This window comes from Zootoca vivipara, chromosome 6, assembly GCF_963506605.1.
Source record: "Zootoca vivipara chromosome 6, rZooViv1.1, whole genome shotgun sequence".
NCBI classification, from domain to species: Eukaryota; Metazoa; Chordata; class Lepidosauria; order Squamata; family Lacertidae; genus Zootoca; species Zootoca vivipara.
The window spans coordinates 27,742,457-27,769,440 of record NC_083281.1 but is presented as its reverse complement, the minus strand read 5'-3'; the positions used below and the strand labels follow the sequence as shown (position 1 = coordinate 27,769,440).

At 48.4% G+C, this 26,984-nt stretch overlaps 1 protein-coding gene across 1 annotated transcript; it reads right to left on the bottom strand.

The window, feature by feature from the left end:
* Positions 1-7,352: 7,352 nt before the first annotated feature.
* LOC118086740 (FXYD domain-containing ion transport regulator 7) lies at positions 7,353-26,225 on the bottom strand. The gene is made up of 6 exons (XM_035118733.2): positions 25,951-26,225; positions 12,630-12,662; positions 12,179-12,253; positions 9,962-9,995; positions 9,783-9,817; positions 7,353-8,401 (listed from the first exon to the last, which is right to left on the bottom strand). The coding sequence occupies exons 1-6, from the start codon at positions 25,976-25,978 to the stop codon at positions 8,382-8,384; spliced, it is 225 nt and encodes a 74-aa protein (XP_034974624.2). The 5' UTR covers positions 25,979-26,225; the 3' UTR covers positions 7,353-8,381.
* Between the last annotated feature and the right edge of the window lie 759 nt (positions 26,226-26,984).

Here is a 26,984-nt window from a genome sequence, read left to right as displayed (position 1 = left end):
GGCTCTCGTGCAGGTCGCCAAAAGGGTTGCACTGGAAAGGGCGCGAGATTCCCGTCCTTGCAATGGGTTCAGAGTGCGGCTGGGAAGCCAGATCCCCTGTTGCAGGTTATGATGATCTCTTTCTCTCGCTTCCCCTCCTCGTTGTTCCAGGACTTTAAACAAGGGGATGTGGAAGCTGCATCATCGCAGCGCTCCCTCTTATCTGAGCGGGGAGCCCCAATGGCGCGGAAGAACTTTGCGCGTATTGCTCCTCCTGGTCCCGGGACTAAGTTCCAGAGGAGGAGATCCACCCATCATCCGCTCTCCCAGTTCTGGGCTTCCTGATTGTCCCGGAGAAGGATCTGGTCTCTGGAGGGAGGAAGCGTGCTACTCTCCGCGGGCGCGGTGGGATTTCGGGCGAGAAGACGGCGGTCGGAAAAGGTCGGCGGGGGTGCCTTTTGCTCCAGGAAATCGGCACTCGCCCAGGTTGGTGCGTCTTGGCTGGGGAAGCTTCTGGGATAGGAATCCAAACCAGGGTTTCCAAAACTTGGGGCTCCAGCTGTTTTTGGACTACAACTCCCATCATCCCTAGCTAGCAGGACCAGTGGATTATGGGAATTGTAGTCCAAAAACAGCTGGAGACCCAAATTTAGAAAGCCCTGGTCCAAACGGACAACTTCCCCCAAAGGATCCTTGGAATTGTAGTTTGCAAGGGGTGCTGAGAGCTGTGAGGAAGAGAGTACCCTACTATTCTCTTCACATTCTGGGAATGGTAGCTGGGCAGGGGAGTGGAGCTGGGGACCGGGGTCTCCTCACATTTCTCAGGACCTGCCACAAAATAGGTGCCCAGGGATCTTTGGGGGAATCTGGGACTGTTTAAAGTGGTTTTTTAAAGTGTATAGTGCACAAGGGGCCAAATAAAGAAAGGACTTCATCCTCCAGCCTGCCTTGAAAGGGAAAGGGAGAAATGGACCCTCTTGGCAACTGGATGGATTTGAAAGTCTCTTGATGATGGGGTGTAAATGGAAGGGAAACCTGGGCCCTCAAGATATTGCTGGATTCCAATTCTCATCAACCCCAGGCAGTGCAGACAATGGTCGGGAATTATGGTAGCACTTGGAGGATCACAGAAAAGGCCACTGAAATTGGAGGCACCAAGGTCTGCCACTGATCACAGGCTCCCCCTCCCTCCCGAAATAGTTTCAGGTTCCATTGGGAGCTTCTGCTACTGTGCCCTGTTTCAAAATTTGCTTGCAGTTTACCCACACAAGCCCATTATTTTGCAACCAATGAGCAAGGGATGAATAATAGCCACCTCCAACTATTCTAAAGGGCTGCCACATAGAGGATGAAGCAAGCTTGTTTTCTCCTGCTCTGGAGGGTAGGAAGATCTTTCGGACGTTAAGAGCTTTTGACAGTGGAATGGTCTCCCTCAGAAGACTGTGGCTTCTCCTTCCTTGGAGGTTTTTAAGCAGAGGTTGGATGGCCATCTGTCGCGGCTGCTTTAGCTGAGATCCCTGCATTGCAGGGGGTTGGACTAGAGGACCCTCAGGATCCCTTCCAGTTCTACAATTAAAATATTTATGATTCTATGTATAAACACTGTGCAAGCAGATCAGGATGAAGGCTCACTGATGTGTAACCTCTCCACAAACAAATCAGAACAGATGCCCAATAAAAACCAGGAATTGTATAACTGTTGCATGAGCATTGTGCAAGGAAATCGGGATGAATGCACAAGAAACAAAGCCCCATAGCACATGAAATTGAGTGGATTAGCCCTTTCCCCCATACCTTTTCCCCACTAAAAATCTCTGCCTCTTTTGAAGGTGTGGGTTCTTTTGCAGCAAATAGTGTTTGGGAGAGTGGGGAGCCTATAGTGGTGTGTGTTGATTATTCATAGGGAAACCGGGGGGGGGGGGGGGAGAGCTGATCCAGATTGGGAGGATGCATGGCTGCTTTTGCTATTGGAACACACATGACAACTTCATATGCACTTTAGTTAAAAGCGCATTTAATAATACCATGGTGTTTAAGGCACCTCATTGTGTTCTTATAGTCGTACCTCGGGTTACAAACACCTCGGGTTACAAACTCCACAAACTCGGAAGTATTTTCACCGCACACACAATTTGCGCATGCTCAAAGCGCGGAAATCGCAGTTTGCACATGCGCAGAATGGCGCTTCGGTTTACGACCATTTCAGGTTACAAACTGCATCCCGGAACGGATCGTGTTCGTAACCCGAGGTATCCCTGTATAAGGTTTTGAGTAACTCCCAACTTTTTTGGAGTTGTTCTGCCCTCTGGTGGCTAAAAGCCAGAACAAATCTTTATTACAGCAAGGAAGGCACTCCCCACCCACACCACCAATGTGATCCCTATTTCTGGACTCCTCTGGGGAGGGGTGGCCCATCCCACTTCTCCACCCAAGGTGAAACACTTCCACTTCCACCGCCTGAGGCGGGTGCTTCAGCCTACCTAATCGGTGGGCCGGCTCTGGGGAGTATAAATGCATTACAAGGGCACCTTTGATCACTCCCCTTCCCTGATGTGGCAGAAGTTTCTGCAGCCCTTTCTGTATCAGCACCAGAGTTCAGCAAGCCGGTGGGGCAGGAAGCATTTGGGGACACAGCAGGGGTGAAGACCTCAGGCCCACGAGATAGATGTGGCCCTCTTACCTGGCACTCTGGATGCTCCCCAAGCCACACCCCTCACTGGCCCTGCTTTGGCCCCTCCTTGAGTGTTTTTGCCTGGCTGGAATGTGCCCTTGAGCTCTCACCATGCTTCTTACTTACCTGAATGGAAGGCAGAGAGGTGTGTGTGTGTGTGTGTGTGTGTGTGTGTACAGAAAGTTGCCTACTGTACAAAGGTGACATTTTAATCTGTTGCTCCGCTCACTCTTGCCTCTGCCCTCCCCTTTGCTGAATGATCCCAGGGCAGGTTTCGAAAAAATGGAATGAAAATATGGTGCAAGGAAAACAAAAAGAACAGGCATAGTCAATGTGAGAATAACCAAACAGCAGCACAGAACTGCAGTGTGCAGAAATGCACAGCAATGGGTAAATGCACTAAAAAGTGCATTGAGTGAAGGATTACAAGAAAGATGTATAAAAAGTCAGCAAGCAAATCAGGATGGATTTGTCTGGATGAATGAATGCTCGCTGAACAGGTCATCTGGCGACGCCATATGTGTGGCATCATTATTCATTTTTTATCCAAAAGTCGCCCACAAGAATCTGCCCATTTTTTCTTGCTTCTCCTTAAGCCCAGAGCTCTTTCCCAGAAAGGACACAGAGAGCCCTGCCTGTTTTCCTTCTTCCAAAACTCAACTGAGCCAAAAAGGGGACGCTGTGTGCTTGGGGTGGCCGATTATAGGGATTTGAATCACCAGCCGCAAGGACAAAAGAGAGTGCCAATTTGCATAATATCTGCACGTGGTAATTTACATGGACATATTTAAATTTAAGAAACAGTGGCTGTGCTTTCGGGAGAAGCAGAGTGCATCTCGCCATAGCGGGGGAGGGGGGGATCAGGGGATGTTTGCATCTGCCTCTTTGGTCTGTCGACCAGGATGGGAAACTTCAAAAATCCTTCTGCTCCCCTTTGGGTGGTTCCTTGTTTTTAAACTAGCCTTGGGCTTGGCAGCCTTCAAACGGAGGAGATCTTCAAGCAAAGGACTGCCTCTAACAGCCCTCCAAAATGTTGTGAGAGTGTCTAGTAGGATTAGTATTGGTTTCAGCTGAACATAAAATTGGGGAAAGTTTGGTTCATGGTGATTTGAACTGAGGGCTTTGCTTCCGAGAAGGCTTGGAAAAGTTCATTTCATTAAATAGGGAACTAGAGAATTTACTCGTATAGGATTAATCACTATGGCAATTTTTATCAGTGAACTGGTTATCACCAACTCACCATATGCTCCTCCTACTAATATGCTTTTTAAAGAGGTTGGGGGGGGCTGTTTCTGTTTATGTATGAGTACCACATGTGAAGGTCACAACTTGCTTCTTTTTGTGACTTGCATTCATGTATTTAGAGTGTATTAAGTGATATTCTCCACCCCGGTTGTAATAAAAAATGATGGAACGTATTGTGATACAATCATCCCTTACTTTCATTTTAGCTTCATGTATAGAAATAAGTGAAATGTTATGCTTGGCTTGACTTTCGTACCTTTAAAGGGGACCCAAATAACTGTCCTGCCCATGGTCCCCCAAACCACTGCCCCATAGCTCCCCACTTCAGAATAAGAGAACCCATGCTGGCTCAGGCTGATGGGAATTGTAGTCCAGAACAGCTGGAGGACACTAGCATGGAGAAAGGGAACGTAGCCAATCAGGTTGGGCTTCAAGCCGTCACTGAGGTCTAATAAAGCTACCGTAATTCATAGAGAAGGCAAATTCTGTTTGGCCTCAGTGTCATCCTGCAGCCAAATCTGATTGGCTAGGTAATGACCTGCTTGTTCACTATAGGCTGATGGGGAGGATGGGGTTGCTAGGGTGAGAGGCAGTGGCATTTGGAGGGGTCTGGGGAAATATTCAGGCTCTCCTAAAGCCTCCTTTGCACAATGAGAGCAAGCTTGCAAAACTTGGACATTTGTGATGGCATTAGGGTGGAATTAGGTGGTGCTTTTTTGCATGTGATGATCCCCACCGGCACAGAGGACCATCATTTCTTTTCTTGCTACCCATGGCAACTCTTTTGTGTGGGCACCCATGGCGCTTTTATCAAGATATGTGTACCAGCATCTCATTTTTCAACTCCCCCAAAGCACCGGAATTAAGCGTTATCTTGGCAGCCACGGCTGCATTCACAATGTGGGTTTCTCAGCCTTGGCAGTGGTTGGCTCAGCAGATGACACCATTCAGAATATGGAGCATTAGCTTTATTGGATTTGTGAATTACTTCCCATAATACAGTGGTACCTCTACTTATGAATAACTCTACTTACGAATGTTTCTACTTACGAACGGAGCTCTGTCTGCCATCTTGGATGCGGTTTAGATAGGATTTTTTCTACTTAAGAATTTTTAGATAGGGTTGCTTTGACTTATGAATTTTTTCTCCCAATGCATTCCTATGGGATTTGACTTACAATTTTTTTCAACTTACGAATGTGCGTTCGGAACGCATTAAATTCATAAGTAGCGATACCACTGTATAAAGTCCCAAGTATGGTTGGAAACTGGTACCTAAAGGAAAGTAAACAAGACCCTGCGTATTCCCTGGTCACTAAAGAGAGCACCACATTTTTCTTGCAGTCTCAGGAGAGGAGGCCCCACAATGCTGGATATATTTAGAGGCATGGCTCAACCCCTGGATCTGTTTTTTTTACAGACTGAGGGCTCATCCACATTTCTGTTTGCCCCACTACTTCCCCCCCCCCCCCGGGCCAGGAAAACCTCCTATTTTCTGCTGAACTGGAGCAAATGTCAATTGGGTTTTCCCACAGATTGCTGTTTGTTTTGATTTATCACTAAAGAGCAGGTTTTCAGTGGGAAAGCGGCAGGGCAAAGGCAAAACCGCTCAGTTGGTGCTGAGCGTAGTGCTGATAATGCCAAGCTTGCAGGTTCGCTCCCTGCATATTCCTGCATTGCAGGGGGATGGACTAGATGACCCTGAGGGTCCCTTCCAACTCTACAATTCTATTATTCTATTTTAGGCAAATTGCATACAGACCCGTGCCTAGGAAGTACAGGACAAGCAGGAAACTGCTCAGATCCTTGTTTTCTAGGCACAGGACAAGCGGAAGTGTGGATTGGCCCTTGTTGGCAGCACAGCGGCCTCACAAACCCTCTCATTTTGCCTCTTTCTGTATGTGTTGTGTTCCTCTTTCTTCTGATCATGGCAATTTATCAGGCCGCAGCGCAGGCAGCTGCTCATTCATCCCTTCCTTAGTAAGGATGCCAGCGTTCCAAGAATGGCTGGTGGGTTTTTTCCACCACCCTCCCCATCGCCACAATAACGCTGATTAGATGGTCCAGGGTTGCCAACTGGCCGCAAAACAAAGCCGCCTGTGCCGTTCTTCTGCAGCCTAAGATGCGGCCAGTTGGCAGGTGAAACACTTCACACCATGGAGAGGAGCACATTCAGTTGCTCGTTTCTGCTGACCAAGCCAATGTTAAAAGCCAGCGGAAAAACAAAAACAAAAAGAGGGATCTCAATAAGAAGATCAAGGCCTTTTCTTCTCAGAAGGGCCTGACTAAACGTTGCAATTAAATGCATTATTGCATTTAACACATCTGGGCTGTGTTTTTTTAAATGTTTTTTTCCCTCAAAAATAGCAGCTGTTATGGCACACCGTAACTTTATTTAACGTTCTCCACTCTCGGGCTGAGATCTGCCTTCTCCACCAGCTCTTTGTCAGGAAGGAAGACACGTTTGGAGCCAATTGCAGCTTCCCCTCCACATATGGCAAGTAGCAGGTTTGAGAAGTGGGGGGTAGTTTTTCATCAGATTAACCCTTCTCTTCCCATGGCCCTGATTCCAATCGGAAGATCGGTAGTTTGAATCCACGCAACGGGGTGAGCTCACTTTGCTCTGTCCTAGCTTCTGCCAACCTAGCAGTTTAAAGGCATACCAGTGCAAGTAGATAAATAGGTACCACTGTGGCGGGACGGTAAACGGCATTTCTGTGAGCTCTGGCACTTGTCACGGTGTTCCGTTGCGCCTGAAGCGGTTTGGTCATGCTGGCCACATGACCTGGAAAGCTGTCTGCAGACAAACGCTGGCTCCCTCGCCTGAAAGCAAGATGAGCGCCACAACCTCATAGTCGCCTTTGACTGGACTTAACCGTCCAGGGCTCCTTTATCTTTTCTACCTGATCCTAATCAGCCCCTCCCAAAGCCGCCATTTAAAAAGGCATCATAAGTGCAACCCCACATTTAATACAAAGGGTTGTTTGCAGCATTAGGCCCACTGGGATTAATTAGCATGAGAAACCTATGTTCATTAATTTCTATGAGTGTACTCCACATAGAACGTAGCTGCCTACAACCTGGTGTGTAGCTTATTCCTTAGTTCTAGAGAATTAGTAGTAGTAGTAGTAGTAGTACGCCCCGCCCATCTGGATGGGTTTCCCCAGCCACTCTGGGTGGCTCCCAACAGAGGACTAAAAACAGAATAACACATCAGACATTAAAAACTTCCCTAAACAGGGCTGCCTTCAGATGTCTTCTAAAAGTCAGATAGTTGTTTATTTCCTTGACATCTGATGGGAGGGTATTCCACAAGGCGGGCGCCACTACCGAGAAGGCCCTCTGCCGAGTTCCCTGTAACCTCACTTCTCGTAGGAGCGGAAGATCAGTAAAAAGGGGGGAGGGTTTAGGAGAGCTCAGCTCTTTTAGAGCCCAACTCCTGCCCCTTATCCAGCAAGTTCAGAATTGCAGATCCCAAGAAAGCTTGGAATCATAGGCTTGTAGAGTTGGGAAGGACCCTGAGAATCATCTAAGTCCAACCCCCTGCAATGCAGGAATATGCATTTGTCCCACACGGGGAATCGAACCTGCAACCTTGGCGTTATAGGCACCATGCTCTAACCCATTGAGCTACCCAATGGTGAGATGGAACTTTTGAGCCCATTAGGGTACCAACAAACAAAACGAAGCAAGCGAGTCTAGTTAGAAAAAAACAACCCACGTTTATTGATTGGTCAAAGTTTGCTCCATGCTTGGATGAGAGACATGGAGATGTGGATGGTACAGCAAGGAGAAGCTGTGAGCAGCGCCCCCTGGGGGAAGTGGAGTGTATGCCACAAAAGCAAGCCCTCCCTCGCTCCTTTTTATTCCTTCGGCTGGCCCTATCCTTGGCTTCACAGGTGGCCCAACACCACCACCCCACCCAAAAAAAGCAGCCTGGTTTCTAGCACTGGGGCAGATTGGCTCTTGGGAAGAATCCCCGTCCCCCTTGTGGCTATCATGGTCATTGGACTTTTTCTCACAGCGTAGCGGGAGGCACAGAAAGCAAAGCAGCAGCAGCTATGGGGGGATTAATATGCCCAGAAGCAAGGGGGCATCGCTGGGGGGGGGGGGGCGCGTGGCGTGGGTGTTTCCTAGAGGGTGGCAGCAGGCAGCGTTATTGCAGTTTAAAGGGACCCTGTTTTGGGGGTTATGGGAACCAGCCCCCAGCGGGGTGGGTGCCAGCTGAAACAGACAGGTGGAGGGACTTTGCTACCTCATGGCCTGTGTAGCGCCCTCAACCCCGCCCAGGTGCCCGCCCCCGTCATGCAATGGAAGCGCAAGAGCTAACTGGTTATAAAATTGCCCCTCCCTTGTCGAGGATAGAACGGAGAGCCCCTCCCCCTCCCGGGCAGTCGGTGCCAAGGTGCCAAGGTCTCAGGAGAAATGTTCCTGGGCGCAGTTCATCCCCCAGCCAGTCGGGAGCAGCAGAGATTTGAGAGGGCACCTACACACCGCCAGCTGGAGCTGAAAGAGAGAGAGAAGAGGAAGAAGAAGAAGAAGAATAATGAGAGAGGGAGAGTTTGAGAGAAGAGTGGCAAGATGGGGAGAGACGAATCCTAGCATTCGGGAGCCCTGGCAAACAATGTCTCCCTGTAGGCTTCCCAGCTGCTGCAGGAATCGTGCTCTCCGTTGCCATGGCGTCACCATAGAGTCCTCAGCATCCCCTCCGACGTCAACAAACTCCATGGTAACGGAAGGTGGGCGGGAGGTTACCTCAGGTGTGGGAGCTTCAAGCCTCCCTCCCTCTTGCAATTTCCTCAATGCCTCCGCAAGGGGCAGGGGGCAGAGAGGCAGGCAACTTCGCATGTGCGCAAACACAAATCGGGGGGGGGGGGTGTTTTCACTTCAGCAAAACACTCTGGGCACTTTCCGGTGGGTTCTTACGGGGGTCCGGCAGCATCCTGGCAAATCCAGCTTGCACCACTGAAGTGGATTCGGCCCTCTTGTGCAACAGGGCCCATTCCCTCCCCCCCCCCCCCACCAAATATTTATTTTTATTAATCTATTTTTTCAGCAAGGAAAGGGATGCGCTGGAAATTGAGGTGATGGCTGCTTCTGAAGCAACGCTGCCTAACCTCTCTGGAAAGAAATCACAATGAATGTCTAATAAACGTGACTTCTCTTATGGGTAAAATATGGCAGTTCAGGTGGACCCCTGGCAGTGGAGGCTGGTCTGTTAGGGCATGCATATAAGGCACTGCCTCGCCAACCTCAGTCTGCCCCTCAGACCCCCCCCCCCACCTGCCTGCCTGCCTTAGCACACAGTCCGGGGTGCAGGGAGGGCCCTGGCTGTCAGCTTCCTCCTCCTTAGTATCACATATCCGTCAACTGCCCTGGAAAAAACCAGGACATCCCTTTTTTTTCTTACAAGAGGACTGTGGCCCAAATGGCCATCATGATCTCACACTATTTCGGGCTGCACCATGGCACACAGAAATCTGCATTTCAAGGCACTCCAAAACTCATGTTTTTGGGTGCTGTGCCTGAAAACAGTGCTGGGGGGGGGGGCGCAATCTCATGCAGGCCACGTGATTTGCTCGAGACCCAGAAGATGGCATCCCAGATTCGGGCCATGGCGTGTTGGCAGGTATGGTCTCAGTGTTGCATTTGTGGAACTCAACAGGGAAGAAGGTGAGGATAAAATTAGTTGGCTTCGCCTGTCATTGGCTCTGGCTTCACCTATTGGTCTCTCTGGCGCCCCCTACCGTTGGCCTGCACACCCTGCCAATCCCAATGCACCGGCCACCACGGACCCCTGGTCTGCTTTTAAGTAGATTGAAAAGAGAGAGAGAAAGAGGCTGTGTGCCCTGTGCCTCCCTCCCTCCCAAGGCCACGTCACACTTACTAGGAGTCTTGCCCGATGCCCTGGGGTCCGACAGGCTGCAGAGATGAAGACACAGAAAAGAGAACAAGTGAATAGGGATGAAGGGCAAAACGTTTGAGGAGGAGGGAGGTTAGGTGGGGGGTGTTGCAGAGTTCAGGTCAGGGATGAAGACAAGGAGAAGGTGGTCAGGAAGCACCTACCTGGGGTCAGATTTTTTGCACTTGAACTTTTTACCTGCAAGAGGAAGGAAAAAGAGAGAGCAAAGTATGAGTGGAAGGGAAGGGCTGGGGGGCTGTGACATTGATCCTGTCTTGCTATCTGGTGGGATGAAGTGTCATTCATAAATAAATAAAAATACTACTGGGGCCTGTAACAAAATGTTGCAGCGTAACCTCACCCCATAAGAATGCTCTTATTTAGCGATGCTACCCAGCTGGAAAAGGAGCCATGTAGTGCTGTTCAGAGCTCTCAGCATTAGCATGGTCTAGAGTGGAGGAAATGACCCCTCCCCCCCTCAAAAGACACAGTAGACCCACTGGCCTCAGCTGTACTTTGTAGTGAAATGCGGCTCTGATTTAGGACTGGAGCATTCAGGTGAGCTGAACTTGGGCATTTTGTAGCTCTATAGCGAAAGGTGGGTGAGTGTCTTGATAATGAGAAAGGGGAAGGGAGCCCTTTTTCATATTTACTCCTGAAAGTTCAGTGCACAATGTAGGCAAACTAGCTTGTTAACTTTACAGCATGCCTACCCCCTCGCCACCATTTATCACCTTGTCTAGATAAAACTAATAGGGGCTTTAGCAAGGCAATTAACTCTTCTCCTCTCATTATCCCAGTTTCCTTCCTTCCTCCACCGCTGCCACTCTTTCAACTGCCACCTCAATATTCAGCGCAGTCCTGAAAGGTCACACAGGTCCTTAACAGGCTGCTATTAAAAAGTAATTTCCTTTTAATATTATGTTTATGAAAAGATTACAGCTGTGCCATAAAATATCAGGGCATTGCTCAGCAATAAAATGTAAAACACTATTTAAAAACAATACAAAATCATCATTAAGGTGATCGGCTAATCAATAATGTTTTTAATGGCTGCAAAGGCCTGTCAGCCTAAAACGGTCTTCCTCAATCACTGCTGGAGGAGAAATTAAATGACTGACATCTAGCTGAGGCCAGTCAAGGGTCTGTAACAGAGCTCCTCTGGATGGCCTCAGTGACAAATGTATATATACACCTAGGGATGTGTGTGTGTGTGTGTGTGTGTATACACACACACACACACACACACACACACACACACACACACACACACAAATGTATATATATATACCTAGGGAGATCCCTTGGTTAACCCTTTCCCTTCCAATGAAACCCCCCTGAAGCTGCTATTTGCCCTGGAAGGTGAGAAGTCACTACTCCAGGCCCATCACAGGCAGCTGTATCTTGCATTTCTGTATCTCACAGTGGATAAGGTTGTCTATGCTCTGGGATGAAAATTATAAGTGCCCAGAAAAGCAAAATTCCTTGCACTCTCATCCCGAAAGCAGGTTTCCCATAGGCATCTGGTTGGCCATTGTGAGAACAGGATGTTGGACCTTTGGTCTGACCCAGCAAAGCTTTTCTTATGCTGTTATGTATACGCATGGTGCAGAATATGACTAAATTTGCTTATGTTACATTCTATCTATCACGTGTGCCCCACCCTTCTTTCATGACAAGGACCAACACCATTGTTCAGTGGAACAGCTCATGCCTTGAAGATTGAAGGTCCCAACGTTCTATCTCCAGCATATCTACTTTAAAAGATCAAGTAACAGGAGATGGGAAAGACATCTCCATGAGTTTCTGGAGAGCTGCTTCCAACCAAGGGAGACAACCCTGGACTGGAATGCATAAGAGTCTTGACTTGATATAAGCTACCTTCCTATGACTGGTTCAAAATCAACCAGTGAGCGTTGTGGCTGAACAGGGATATGGATGTTGATCAATGTTCAACATGCTAGCCACTGCATCACAGTGGCATCTCATTTATGTTGCTTCTACTAGTCATTGGAGAGGATAAGCAGGGAGCTATTGTAGGCCCCTAATCCCCTGGCACCTCTGGCATCAAAAGTTGCCTGAGATGTTACTTCTGCATTTTTTTGTTGAGCAACTTTAAGAACTAGAACCCTGTAGACAGAAGGAAGGAAGGAAGGAAGGAAGGAAGGAAGGAAGGAAGGCCAGATTTTTTTCAGTAGCTGCTGATTCCTTTGGCTGATACAGGTATCTGCATTTGGGTGGTTTGTCTGCAGATTAGGGCACATATTGGACCCAAGTAAAATATCAGAACTGGGAGCTGAGGGAACTAGACAGGGAGGCCAGTGTAGGAACCAAGAGAGGCATAAAGGAAGCATACATCAATAAAAAAAGAAGTGACTCACTCAGCGCTATCAAGATTCCCAGCACAAACATGACGATGGCCAAGACCAATCCCACTGTGCGCAGCGTATCATAGTCTGGAAGGGTAATGGAGCCGGTCAGAATGCACGATCCTCATGGTCACCCAAGCACCCAAACCAAGATGCCTTAGATGCCGGTTCTGCCACCCAAAAACATGCCTGCCTCTCCCTGTAAAACCCAGTCACTGCCACCCTTGCACCCCAACATCTTAACACCCCCCACCTAGAGTTGGAAGGGGCGCCCAACTCCCTACAATATCTCTTCCTTCTCGTGTGGGGCGAAAGGATCTCCAGGTAAATTCTTCTCAGAGCAGATCCCGTTGAGAATAGTGGACCCAAGTTAGCCATGCTCAGTGATTTCAGTGGGTCTACTTTGGGTATGACACAACCCTCAGACCCAGCGACTTTGCTGCATTTCTACAACATTACTCACCATAGGTGAAGGGGTCCATGTGGCTGCTGTTATCTGGGGAGAAAACAGAGAGTGAGAGTACAGTGAGCAACCAGGCCTATTGTGCATTTCATTTCATTGGCTGGTAAATCATTGTGTTGGGTAATGTCGCACCCAATAGGGGTCACTACAAAGCAATGGCTTAAATAAAAAATGTTGTACAGTTCATTCCTGCATAGGCTTATTATGTGGATAGTGTCATTATACTCATTAGCCACTAGGTGGCGCTGGGCTTAGTTGTACCTGGGTATTGCCATGCATTTCCTGTTGCTGTCCTGTTCTTATTTAAGAGGTTATTGCCTAGCTTCTTCCAAGTATCCTCTAAGCCTTCCATGACGATCCTTCTACATTTCTCAGTTTAGGGAGCACAATCTGGTGAATCTGAAGAACATTTCAGTGTCACTGAAATTAATGGTTCCCTTCAAACCATTGGACACAGGGATGTGCCATGACGTGAGAGTCCTGGTCTACAATGACCAGGACACTGAGTTGGAGGCTACAGCATCCCTGCCCAAGGAGCTGCACCAGGTTCCTGGCTGGTGCTTAAGAAGGGGCTGAAACCCAAAGCCACCAGGCAGGAGCCCACATAAGAAGAGACCTGCTGGATCAGGCCAAAGGCCCATTTAGTCAGGCATCCTGCTCTCACAGTGGCCAACCAGATGCCTGTGAGAAGCCCCCAAGTGGGACATGAATGTAGTAGCACCTCCTCCCTATTTGTTTCCCAACATGTTGCCTCCAGCAGTAGAGGCAGAACATAGCCAGAATGTCTAGTAGACACTGATGGCCTCACCGTCCATGAATTTGTCTAATCCTCTTTGAAAACCATCAAGCTTGGTGGTCATCACTACATCTAAATCAGGTGTCGTAGAACCAGAACCAGGACTCTCACAAGCAATTTGCCCTGGGCTTGAGGAACAAACTGGCTCCCACACTACCTCACCGTAGTTCAGGGCTTGGGAACATTTTTCAGGCCAAAGGTCTCATTACCTGGTAGGAGGCAAAAGTGGGTAGAGCCTTGGATGTACATGTTACCTTGGTATAGTGTGCCGCGAGATGTTGCCTGGTGTGCCGTGGGAGAATTACTTTATATATAGTCAATATAGGCACAGAGTTAATTTTTTTAACATTTTCTAATGGTGGTGTGCCTCGTGATTTTTTTCATGAAACAAGTGTGCCTTTGCCCAAAAAAGGTTGAGAAACACTGGTATAGTAGGTGACTTTCTACATGCACACACACACACAAACATACATACACATCTTTCATCCAGGCAAGCAAGAGGCATGAAAAAATGAAAGGCGCAAATACAGGATGGGTGACACCTGGCTTGAGAGCAGTACATGTGAAAAGGATCTAGGAGTCTTGGTAGACCATAAACTTGACATGAGTCAGCAGCGTGATGCAGCAGCTAAAAAAGCCAATGCAATTCTGGGCTGCATCAATAGGAGTATAGCATCTAGATCTAGGGAAGTAATAGTCTCTTCCAACTCTATGATTCTATGATCAGAGCTTAAGAACAAATTCCAGACAGGCAAAAGCATCTAAGGAAGGTGCAAAGTAAGGTTGGTGAGGGGTGTGTCCTGGAGAGAGGGTATGGCAAGGACCAGAGAAAGAGGCTTGGAGAAGTACATTTGCTCCTTTGGCCAGAGGTGTCCCACCCCTGTTCTAGTTCTTCAAAAAGGAGTGGACTGGAGATAGAAGCTTAAAGGGCCTCTTCCACCCCTTGTCACTGGGAGCTCTCCTTGGTGCTGTTGGAGCAAACTGCTTCCTAGGAGCTCTCCTTGGTAGTGTTAACAACTGACCTGCTTTACTGCCTTGTGTAGATCAAGACAGGATTCGAGCGTGGCATGAGTGGGTTCAAATAGGATTGCCAGGTATCGTTCTTCTAACTTCATAAGATCTAAAGCAATGAGTGATGATATAATAGCTGTGTTTTTTACCATGGTCCTCCACTCACTAAGCTCTTCTACCCTACCTGTTATTCAGCAAAACTATAAGTTGTCCTTGATACAGTAAGTGGAAAAGGAGGGGAGGTAGTGGGACCAATGGGCAGTGGGTTGAGAGGTGCAGAGACTGCAGCTGCTTTCAACCTTTTAAAGGTAACAAATATGAATTGACACCTATCACTTGCTTCCAGGCCAGGATGGGATTTTTGCTATTGTAGAATGAAGAACACGTTTTTCTAAGAATTCACCATTTAGTGCCTGCCTCTGTGTGTGCGTGTATAGCAACTCTGGTTAGGAGTGTTTTGCTTCTGACTCTAAGATGTTTTGATACCTAATTGGAAAATTCAAATGGTGTCCCCTCCCCATGGTAAAAAAAAATGTGAATAACTGGCAGTTTGACATCCTTTAGTATTGCCTACAATTTGAGGCAACTGCCTTAATCTTCCTAAATTTATTTTGTGTGTGTTTATTTTCTTACAATGATGTACTGTATTGTGTTTCTTCCGTCATTGAAACCAAGGCGTCACCCTTCCAGAAATGAACCAGACTTGGACCTGTCTAGCTTCAGTAAGGCGGTGGGTGGTCTCACGTTCCTTCAGACCATACCCTGGCATCTAATGGAAGGGCAATCCCTAGTTCTCCAAACAGTGGTCTTGGACCACACTGGGTAGCATCTTTTAACAATGCAATTCTGGAGGCTGCCTCTGAGCTGGGAATGTGGTTCTGGTCTTGTGCATGCCCACAAAAGGTGTGCAATCGGAGGGAAATAAATCTCGCAAAAGAGTACCTCTTTCTTGAGTGGTACAGAAAGCGTTTTGCTTGTTGTGCAAGTGGTCCCTTGAAGAAGGCAAAGATGGGAGATCCAACAATACTGCAACCTGCCATCTAATCTAATCTCGCTTTCAATGGATCATGAAGGCCCTTATAGGTTCCTGCCCTTTGGTGTTCTGGGTATGCAGAGCCTCTGCACTCAAACCGGTTTCTAAACCTCTTTAGTGGCTGAAGTTCCCAACTGAGGAACTCTGTGAATTCATGTTCTGGTGAAGGGTCTGGTGTCTTTTAACGGAAACTTCCCAGTACCTTCCAAAAATGCCAATTCCCATGTTCCTTCAGAAGGGACTTGGAGAGTAAAACCAGTTTCAATTTTAATTTTGCAGTGTAGATTCAAGCAGTACTGTCAAGACAGGACAGAATGACACTGACTCATCAGGGAGTCTGGGGTGCTTACAGGCAATGGTGGATCCTTTTTACTTGGTGGCAGGGTACCTGCATTGAAGGCAGAAGGCCCCAGGTTCAATTCCTGGTATCACCAGTTAAAAGGATTTACTAGCAGGTGATGTAACTTGAAATATTGCCACGTTTCTGACTTGTGGGGGTGTGTGGTGGATCACATTCCACATAGAGGGCGAATGTAAGCTGCACCAGCGATTAGCCACAGAGGCCATTTTCAGAATGCCAGGGCCGTAGAACAAGGAACATCATCAAGAGTGACTCTGGGCATATACAGAGTGCCTTTCCTTCACCAGTAACTAATCACACACAGCCAGCCATCTAGGCTTTGGTGGAAGAGGTTCTAGGCCAGAGGTTATGACTTCAAACCCATTTCCAGTGAACATGACATCCCACAGGTGTTTGACCAACAGAGGTCTAGATACATCACATATAATTTCAGCCATATTTGCAGGAAAGGCAGATTGATGGAGCTCTCCCATATCCTCCAGCTTCTTGCAACCCATACAGGAGTCAAACTCCCCTCAACTTGAGAAAATCATTGGGGAGACTGTGTGGTGCAATGGTTAGAGCAGGCATCCCCAAACTCTGCCCTCCAGATGTTTTGAGACTACAATTCCCATCATCCCTGACCACTGGTCCTGTTAGCTAGGGATAATGGGAGTTATAGTCCCAAAACATCTGGAGGGCAGAGTTTGGGGATGCCTGGGTTAGAGTGTTGGGCTAGGATCTGGGAAATTGGGGTTCAAAGCCCCATTCAGCCATGAAGCTCCCTGGGTGAGCTTTAGCGAGTCACTGTCTCTCAGCCCAGCCTACCTCACAGGGTTGTTGTGAGGATGAAATGGGGAGGGAAAAGAAGCACCTGGGCCATCTTGAGCTCCTTCGAGGAAAAAGTGGGATAAATTAATACATTTTTAAAAAAATCATCTGCATAGCCAAAGATAACCCAGCTACACAAATATACACACCTGCCCACACTGACATTTTTTCCACATTTTTGAAAATGCCACTCACTTCTCACACAGAACCTCCCCCCCCCAAAAAAAAACCTCCCCAATTCTCTGCACCATCAACCTCTCCCTCTATCCATCCCTTTTGGTGCAAAACCTGATATGCCCCAGATTTCCAAATGGAATTGCTATGTCTTTTAGGAGCAACACATAAAGAGAAAATACCAGCTGCTGCAACATCTCCCGATATATATTTATATTTCAGGCAGCAGGCAGCTTTCTCTGTTACGGCTGGAGCTGACGTTAAAATCGAGAGTTAACAATCACACACGCGCACCGGTTTTCACTTGCTCCCTTCTCCCATTCTCAGAAGTGCCCCCTCCCACTGTCCCCCTAAGTCAAAACACTACCTATGCCCCTCCTCTAAGAGCAGATCTCGGCTCCATCATTCTGGCTTATTGGAAGCAGGGCCTGCTTCCTGGTGCCCCTGCCTCATAATAAAACAAACCCACCCTGGTCACCTGCATAAGTGATTCCATCTCTCTCTCCCCCCCCCCCCCCGCCCAAACCTATCTGCAGAATATAGGTAAGGAGAGGGCTCCAAAGTGCTTGATGCAAGATTGAGGGCGGTTGCTGCTGCAGCGCAGGGACTGCGGATGAATAATGCAAACTCCAATGCAGGGGATGGGAGTTGCCATGGAGACAGGACACCGCATAGCCAGGCGCAGTGTCTTAATCCGCTGCCAGGGCTAGGAGGGGGCAGCTGAGGAGACAGGATCCTCGCTTGGGGAGCCACGCAGCTGGCGCCTTGCCAGCTGTCGACAGGAAACTTTCCTGGCTGGGGCTCCGCCTGCTCCCCACCACGAAACAAGCACCCCTATTCTTTAAACCCACAACTGCCCTGAAAGATGAGGGCTGACGAATGAAAATGACCACCCGTGTCCTCAGATCCCCTCTTGCGCTCCCAAGAGTCCCATCTCTCACCCTTCCTGCCTCCCCTCTGCCCCTCCTGTAGCCCCTGCGGCCTATCCAGGAATCCAGGGGGCCAGGCAGGAGGCTGGCGTGTGGGTCAAGCTCCCCCACCGCTGAGTCAGCAGGTTTCCCAGAAAGTTCTGGAAGCAGGCCAAGGAAACACCCTGCAGACAGCAATAACCAGGGCAGCCGCAGCGATAAAGTGGAGAGGCGTTTCCCAGAGATGCTTATTAAATGGAGAAGCATATCTCTCTCTCTCTCTCTCTCTCTCTCTCTCTCTCTCTCTCTCTCTCTCTCTCTCTCTCTCTCCTCCCCACACCACCTCCTGCCACAGTCAGACCGGGGACGTCCATTGGCACTCTCTTCCCTTGCTTGTCCACCAAAATCAAAGCAGCCTATAAGAGGAGACTGATTCTCTGCAGTGCTGAAGATGCCTAAGAATTCTGTTCAAAGTGCTGACCCTGTTCAGAATTTGGGATTCCAGGTTGGAAGGTGGAGGTGGGGTGTGTGTGGCTCCAGGCCAGCCCCTCAGAAGTCCTTGAAGTAAAACAGCATTTCTTTGGCTGGCAGATTCTTGCTGGGCAGGGGTCCAGGATAATGCTGGTGGTAGGTTAGGGACTGTGAGCGTTTGGAAAGGTACTTCTGCATCTGAACTCTTAATAGGCAACAATATCTGCTCTGATACGATAAGCATTAGTGGTTTGTTGACCACAAGTAGTTTCATTCTGGGCTATACGGCTCCAGTAATTAAGTCACAGAGCCTGTTCTCAGAATGCCAGAGCTCGGCCCTAGAAACGCAATTAAGATCAGTGGCCCTAAGCATGTGCAGAGTGTCTTTCCCTCATCAGTGACTCAGCCTGCCATCTAGGCTTAAGTAGAGTTCCAGGTTGGCGGGGTAGTAGTATGATTTCAGACATTATTTGCACACTACAAATGGAAACTCAGCAGTAAATAATGTGGCTTCCCCCAAGGATTCTGGGAGTTGCAGTTTTGTGTGTGCAAAGAACCTCCTTTTAGAAGCCCCAATGCATCTTCACATTATAGTTCCAGAGTTATTGGTTGGTAATCATGACAGTTAAGCAGGCTTGAAACCTATTTACATGTGTAGTTCATATTTTAGTCTGGCCCCTCTTTAAAAATTAAGCTCTGATCATGAGTATTACTGTATTATTGTTGCTATTGCAAATACTGTTTAAGAGTTTGTTGTAGAGCAGAAAGAAATTTTGGAGAGGACTTTAGTCTCCAGCAGATTCTAATCTGAATTTGTTTATAAAACCTGCCCATCGGATTGTTTTTCACTACACCCAACTATGGAGACTGTTGGTTACTTAGTTTTTAAGGTGCAGAGATGTTGACTTTAGTGAGAATACTTGCCTTAAAATTCACCTACAAAAATTAGTTCATGTTCTTTTAAATATCATATTCATTTGAATTTCAGAAGCAGAACTGGATGGTCTGATTTTTTTTTAAAAAAAATCAAATCTGAATATGGAGGTGTTAATGAATTTCAATTTTGTGTGAATTTCGTTTCATCTGTTACTCAAATGCGAAGTTGTCAATGGTCTCAGAGGGTGGTCCTAGACAACTCACTATGGTTTAACTTGACTTCTCCATCTCTGAAATGGAAGTAATAAAGCAGGAGCCTACAGGCTTCTTATGAGGCTCAGTGAGATAAGGACTGTAAAATACTTCAAATGAGAAGTAATACATTAATTATGAGTCACCAATATTATTCTGCACAGTAGTATCTCCTTAAAATTGTGGATAGGCAGGCAAGAGCTTTGATGGAGGAACTGTCTCATTTATCATGGTATGAGCAAGTACAGCCAGTTGTTACTGGATCAGCTATGGAACAGATTTGGGGGGGATTGGGCTCTAGTGGCATAGAAGGACTCAAGCTTCAAGGAGAGACAGAACTCTTCAGCGGGCAAATCGAAGAGTTCTGTCACACATTTAAAAACTTGCGCTCTTGTCCAATAGGTCCCTCTATTTGCCAGGAGCCTAATGGAGCTTTTCACCTCAAATAATTCTCCATCGGGCACAAATAGCAACCACTTCTCATGAATATGCAAACATCCAGCACTACACGTAAGTGACAGCTCTTAGGTTTCTCTGCTGGCGAAAAATAGCAGCAGAAATATCAAAGGAAGTCTCTGTTGGTGTCACAAGGCATGTCCTCATGATCAGCTACCACAGATTTCTGAAATCCTTAATATCCTTTAAACCATTCTGTTTGACCACAAAATCAAGGTGGCTGAGAATGCCCTTCGCCCTCCCTAATTCAAATTACGTGTTCAGTGGCTATTGATGACCACAGAAACAAACCTAGCAGTTCAGCCCTACACATTCCAAGCCTATAATCAGAAATAAACCCCACTGAGTTCAACTCCCAGGTAAGTGGGCCCAGGTAACTGCAGCCTAAATGTTTCCACATTTGGTAACTTGGGTTAAAAACCAACAATAGATGTGATTCTGTGAATAATACCCCAGAAGAGTATGCCCTAAGGAGGTTGGTGCTCCCGTAGGTATCTGAATTCACGTGGAATTTACTTCCTACCTGTTTTCCCTAGTAAATCTGAGGCCCCTTTTCATGTACCTCCTCTATGAGAGGTTCTGAGGGTGACAACAACAGAAGAATTGGCCTTTTCTGCAGTGGCTCCCCGTTTGTGGAATGCTCTCCCCAGGGAGGTTCACTTGGCATCTTCATTATACAGTATATATTTTAAGGCACCAGGCAAAAACATTCCTCTTCAACCAGGCCTTTGGCTGAGTAATGTTCTGCAGTCTTTTAGATGTGTTTGTGCGAGGTGGGGTTATTAATAATTATGATGATGCCGATTATATTATTTATACCCCACCCATCTGGCTAAGTTGTTTTGTTGCTTCTGTTTCTTTGAGCTCTTATCTTGTATTGTTATCTTGTGAGCTGCCCTGATATCTTTTGATGAAGGGAAGTATATCAAACAAACAAACAAATGCAGATGTGGAGAAATCTATGGTTGTACGGTTTTGCAGGCTGCCCAGACTTGCCAAGGGAAGCTTTCTCCTAGAGGCTGAGAGGGAAAGGCTTTCTCAAACGTTACAGAAGGGATTTTCGAATGATAGGTAGCCTGGGAATGCAAGGGTTCCAAAAGGGGCTATTTATTTAACTCACTGGTTTGGAGTGGGGAGAGGACTTTCCCAATGAACAGGCAGCAACCGCACTTCTAGCAGGGCATACATGAAAAATGCAAACAGATGTGAAGGCAAGTAACAGCCAGTGCTCACATTCGGGAATCTGGTATGTGCTTATCCCAAGCAGTTTAGGGACTACCATGCCCAGTACATTTATTTTAGCCCTGAGCAAATTGCTGTAAGTGTACACCTAAACAACTAAAGAACGAATGCAACCAGGGCCAGATTTAGGTTTGATGAGGAACTAAGCTACTGAAGGTAATGGGGTGCTTTATATGTCCAGCTGTCGTTTGTCAACAATAAATTGTTGCTGTTTCTTGTGTTAAATATATGCTATATGATAATTTTTGGACCTAATAGGTATCTAAAGCCATTAGCACACAACAAAATATGTATTTTATCAAAGTAATTGATATAGAAATGAGCAAACCAGAGATATTTTAGGGAGCAGGCTAGCAGGCAGGGCCCATTACTTGCATCATAGGAGGCTACACAACATAAAACACTGTTGCTGTATGAAGGTTTTGTTTTATTTGTTTTTTATCTTATATTTTTGGGAATGTACATCCAGGGGTTTTTTCCTTTAATTTTTTTGGGCCCCCCCCCAAGAGAGTGGGGGCCTAGGCTATAGCTTGTTTAGCTTATACATAAATCTGGCACTGAATGCAACAAACCTTTGCATCATACAAGCACGCTTGGCAAGGAGCTGCGATTGTCTGGATCTCCCTGTTGACTGCTGCGGAGTACACAAACTTAAGTTTGCCACTGCAAATGGCCCTGAGCAGCTGAGTTACTAAGCAGATGCATAGCCCTCTGTGGCTGGGATCGATGCATGTAGCAGACAATAATCTTTCCTGACTCCCTCCAACTCCCCAGTCTGCGTGCAGGAAAGCACATCACCTTGGCCTGGGCAGAGAGGGCAGTTCCATCACGACGAGGAGGAGGGGAACTGTTGCAGACTGCTGGATGCATGCATGCATGCACGAACACACACAAAAGCACACCCTGTACGCTCGCCTTCCCTAGTAAACAGACGTACACATTTCCTAGAACGCCTGCAGACTGGTGGCTGATCCAAAAGTCCCTCCCAAGCAACACCTTATTCACAAACATATCCTGCCACAGGGTCACTTTTCCAGAGTGTATTACAACCACACTTCAAACAGGGGAGATGGGCGCACACATTTTGACCATTATGTGTAATAGAGGCTTGTTCCCTTGCTTCGTCCCTGGCAAACATCCCTTTTATGAAACCGCAGGTACCCTGGTTGTTGGATCACATGGAGGAGGGGGGAACATAGGAAGCTGCCTTCTACAGAGTGAGGCCACTGGTCCGTCTAGCTCAGTATTGTCTACACTGACTGGCAGCAGCTCTCCAGGATTTCAAGCAGGGAGTCTCTTCTACCTGGAAATGCTGGGGACTGAACCTGGAACCACCTGCATGTGAAGCAGATCCTCTACCACTTAGATACGGTCCTTCCCCAAGGGCTACAGAGACCCTCCAGCGAATAATCTACACATTCTAAGTTAGCTCTATGCACACCACCACCACCCCAGTGTTAAATGAATGTATGGAGAAGGAGATATATTGTGCTCTTGACCCCACCAGCCTGTCACCCCAATGGCCGAGCATTCCACATCACTACGAACCACGCATGTCTACAGCTGTAACAGCTTTAACCTACAAACTGGATCAAGCAAATGAAAAGAGCTTAGATTTGATTAGGGAGCCCGATAATACTCAGCATAAGCCATAATTTAATACTTAAATCACAGTCTGTAAAATATTCCAGAATAACTGTTCACATTTGCAGGGGGGGGGATGTATATACGGGGGGTTGTTGTTGATTTTTGCAGAGGATGGAAGTAACTATTCCCCAAAGACTCTGCCTACTGCATTGATCCAGTTGCAAGCTTTAAGACCAATAAAACAAGATACGTACTGGTAACATTTTCTTGTTTTAAAACCAAGATGATTGGTAATGAAAAGAATCAGGGAACGGAGTCCTAAAACTGGAGAACCCGAAATCCAGGCATATCGTCCAAAAATAGGCAGTGCTTCAATTTCAGGGAGAGAGTCTGTCCCCCTTAGCCTTTTTGACAGCCATTTCAGCTTCTGTTTTTAGACATCTATTGAGAGGGTATGATTTAGCTGAAATTGGAGGAAGTCAGCAGTGGGGCTTGAAGGTTTCCTTAAGGGTGCTCCAACCCTATACAACATTTAGAAGACGGCTGAAGGCAGCCCTGTATAGGGAGGTTGTGAAGGTTTAATGTTTTATTATGTTTTTTTATGTGTTGGAAGCTGCCCAGAGTGTCTGAGGCAACTCAGAAAGTAGTAGTAGTAGTTACCCCCTACTCACTTGAGTAGAAGAACCTTATGCCTGTACACACACAGTACATGTAATACCATATGGTGTGGGGTGTTTGATGGTGTGGGGTGTGGGGTGTTTGATGGGGAGGTGGAATGTATTCATGCCCCTATTATCAATTGTTGTCTCACCCTTAGCATCTAACTCCTATGTATGTTTACCTGACAAGTGCCCTCCTGATTCCCCATGGGAACTAGGAACATCCCCATGGGAACTAGGAACATCCATCACTACCAGGCCCCAAATGTACAGGACAAACTAGATATCATGGCCATGCACTCAAATGCACAGAATCGCAGATCTTGCCCTCTTGCAAACACCCACTCAATACAACATACACACCCAGGAGAAAATGCCATTCATGCACGCACACAAAACTAGCAGATGGTACACACAATCACACCATCTGCACCTAGCCTGAAACTTCACACACACACAATGGTAACATGGCATTCGTAGAATCGGCTCAAGCATGCACCCTAACACGCCCAGGACAACATCATTTATACGAGTAAGCCAAGAGGGTACAGCATCTGTTTTTGCTCCTGTCTACAATCGCATCCTAACCGAGACAACTTTTATATCAAGGGGATACTCCATTTAAATGAGCTATCCAGGCACATTAATGTAATGGATGTAAATTAGGGAGAGTGAGATGTCAAGAAGGCTGTGTCTCTTCAGACTTTGTGCCAAACCATGGTTTGCACCAGCCATCGTTTAGATCCCAAACCAGTTTGTGTTCTCAAATGTACAGCAGGCAAACCGTGGTTCAGAGTGGCTCACTTGCTTTCCTTTTTCTGTCTGCTCAGCATGTTCTTTTCTGGGTGTACCAGCCCTTGGAGGTGGAACAGCAACTGTAACTGCAATTCATCCATTCAGATGCTACAGTTACTGCAAATCATAGTTTGAAAACCCATTACAAACCAGGGTTTCTGATTCTGGTCCACGCAACACAGTTTCTCCGTGTGGGTTTCACGGGAAACTCTGGCAAAGGTTCTCTAACCATGGTTTGGCATTGTGTCCAAAGAAGTGAATCTTAGCATGGGGGGCTGGGGGAGGGGGGCAAAGTTCAGGCAGGGAGCCAATGCTTTGCATTCAGAAGGTCCTGAGTTCGGTTTCCAATATTACCAGTTAAAAAGGGTCAGGCAGCAGGCAGTGGGGTGGGGGACCCTCTGTCTGAGATCTTGGAGATCTGCTGCTGGTCAGTTTACTGGACTGGGTAGACAAACAGTCTGACATGGTATGAAGCATCATAGATGTGAGTGATATCATCTACAACAATTTCTGTAAATCTCTCTCTCTCTCTCTCTCTCTCTCTGTCTTACACACACACACACACACACTCCTCTGCACCACAAGCACAAGCCACAACTCTCAACACTGCAGAAGCCGGGAAAAGTAAACAGGGCATATACATTGTACGCAGCACACAAGCACAACTGACTGGGCATTCAGAGCTCTGCAGAAACTCTCCCTCTCCCACCCCGCTGCCAACCCCCACCATCAAAACAACCGCAGCATCCCTGCTTCTGCAAAGTTGCACATTCCATCCAAGCATCCAACCAACCCCCTTAATGCACAGAGGCTGCCGCCGCTGCTGCCGGGCAGCATCCTGGTCCTCCCCGTGCTGTCAGTCAAACAGCAGCTGCAGAAGCTGATGACTTCAGGCTTCCCAGGACTGCAGTGAGCCGGGCAACATGCTATGTGACTGCAAACACACACACACACAGCCCACACATCTAACCCCTGCAGCAACTCCTCCCGGGGGAATTATGCTGGGGGGGGGGGAGAGAGAGAGGAGGGGAGGCGAGGCAGGAAGGAAGCAGGAAGGCAACAGCTTCACACCTGCCTCTGCAGTCTCCAGCTAAGCAACAGCCACACAGAGAGAAACGCCAGGGCAAAAGGTGCTCGCTCGCACACGGAGCACCTGCCGGCTCCCAACAAACTGCCAGCAGCCCCAAGCCAGCCAAGGTTTCCTGGGGGTGGTCCTGCAGCCCCCGCGGAGTTCATTCCGTGGGACCGTCTCCCCATCGCAGCTGCTCCCCGGTGCCTTAAAGTTGCAGGAGCACAAGCGCTGCCCCCCCCCACACACACACTCCACCCCGCAACACACAAACACACACACATATCCTCCTGCCTCCTGATGTAAGGAATTGCAGGGAAAGGAGGGAGCGGGGCAATTCAGTGCAGCCAGGGTTAGCGCAGTTTTCGACACCCAACTCGGAAGTTCTTCCGTCCGCTCCGGAGCGACTCCGGAGCGATTCCGGAGCAGGAGCTCCGGATTCCCGGCTCCTTCAAAGGAAATCTGCTGGTTCGTTTTTGCCCGGAGAAACGAGTCTCGTTTGAACCAAGCGGGGCTTCCGTTTTGCCCGCGCAAAGGAGTGGGTTTTGTGCGGGGTCTCCCATCAGCGCCCCACTCCTCCAATTTCTCTCTGCTTCTGGAAGGAAGGGGGTGGCTAATAATGTGGCGGGCAAATACCTAAACTACCCCCCCAACCCAGAAAGCTCATTGATTTCCAAGGAGGCTTCCTCCTTCCCCGCAATATCTAGTCTTGGGCAAAGCGGGGGGCTGGACTAGATGAGCTTGTGGGGTGCCCCGCTCAGAAGCCCCCTCACCCAGTCCTTGCCCCGTCTCCCCCGGAGGTGGGAGGGGGAAAATCTCACCATGGAGGGCCGTCGGGGGGGTAGCCATGGTGGTGGTGGTGGTCGATGCGGTGACTCAGCTGCTCCTCTTCGCGGGTCCGATCCGTAGCCAAGAGCGAATGCGGCACAGCCCGGCTGGGAGGGAGAAGCGCTAAGACTGGCGTGAAGATGCGGGGCTGGCGGGTGTTTTTCCCCCTCTCTTCCTCCCCCCCCCCCGCTTCTCTCTCTCCCTCTTCGTTCCACGTGGGGAGGGAGGGGCCAGTGGAAAGTGAGAGGAGGATCGAGGAAGGAGGAGGAGGAAACCTCAGACTTGCTTCTTACCGCCCCACGTGCTGCACCCCAGGACCCTTAGGAAAGAGAACCCAGGAATCCCAGCTCCCAGAATCACACCTCCTCTTCTCCCCCACCCCCAGACAAGATGTAGTGGTATCCACTAACTTAGAAGGTTTGAGTGGTTGTGGGAGGAGGGGCAAAGAACTTTTAAAAAAAGCCTTTATTTGCTTAATGCAGTGGTTCCCAACAGGTGGTCCGGGGACCCCCAGGGGTCCGCGAGCTATGCCAGAGGGGTCCTCAAGATGCTATTAGATGCCAAGCCTCTGGCCCGCCGGAACTGCCGCCGCCGGTGCGCGGGCGCCAAGCGAGCCCGGTGGATCAACCGGGGAGCCGCTGAAGGCCCCCCCGGCGACCCCACCGGACCGAGGCTGAGTGCGCCCGGCTGGAGACTCGGCGGAACCCCTGGGCCTAGAGGCCCGAAACCACCTTCCAGGCCGCGGACCCCGTCCGGCGGAGCAAGCGAGGAGCCGCTGAGGCCCCCCGCAGACCTCCCACCACGCAACGATCCTGGGGGGCCTGCCTCGCGACTGCAGTCGCCATCACCCCTAGCTGCCCAAGAGGGGGAAGGAGCCCCCCAAGCGAAGGCCCCCGATCCCGCAGCCCCTGCGCGCCACACGGGGAGCCTCGTGGGGACCCAAAGAACAAAGGCCGCACCGAACCTGCTGGCGCTGCTACCACTGCAAATACAGCCACCCCCAGAGGAGGAGAAAAGAAGAGGGGAC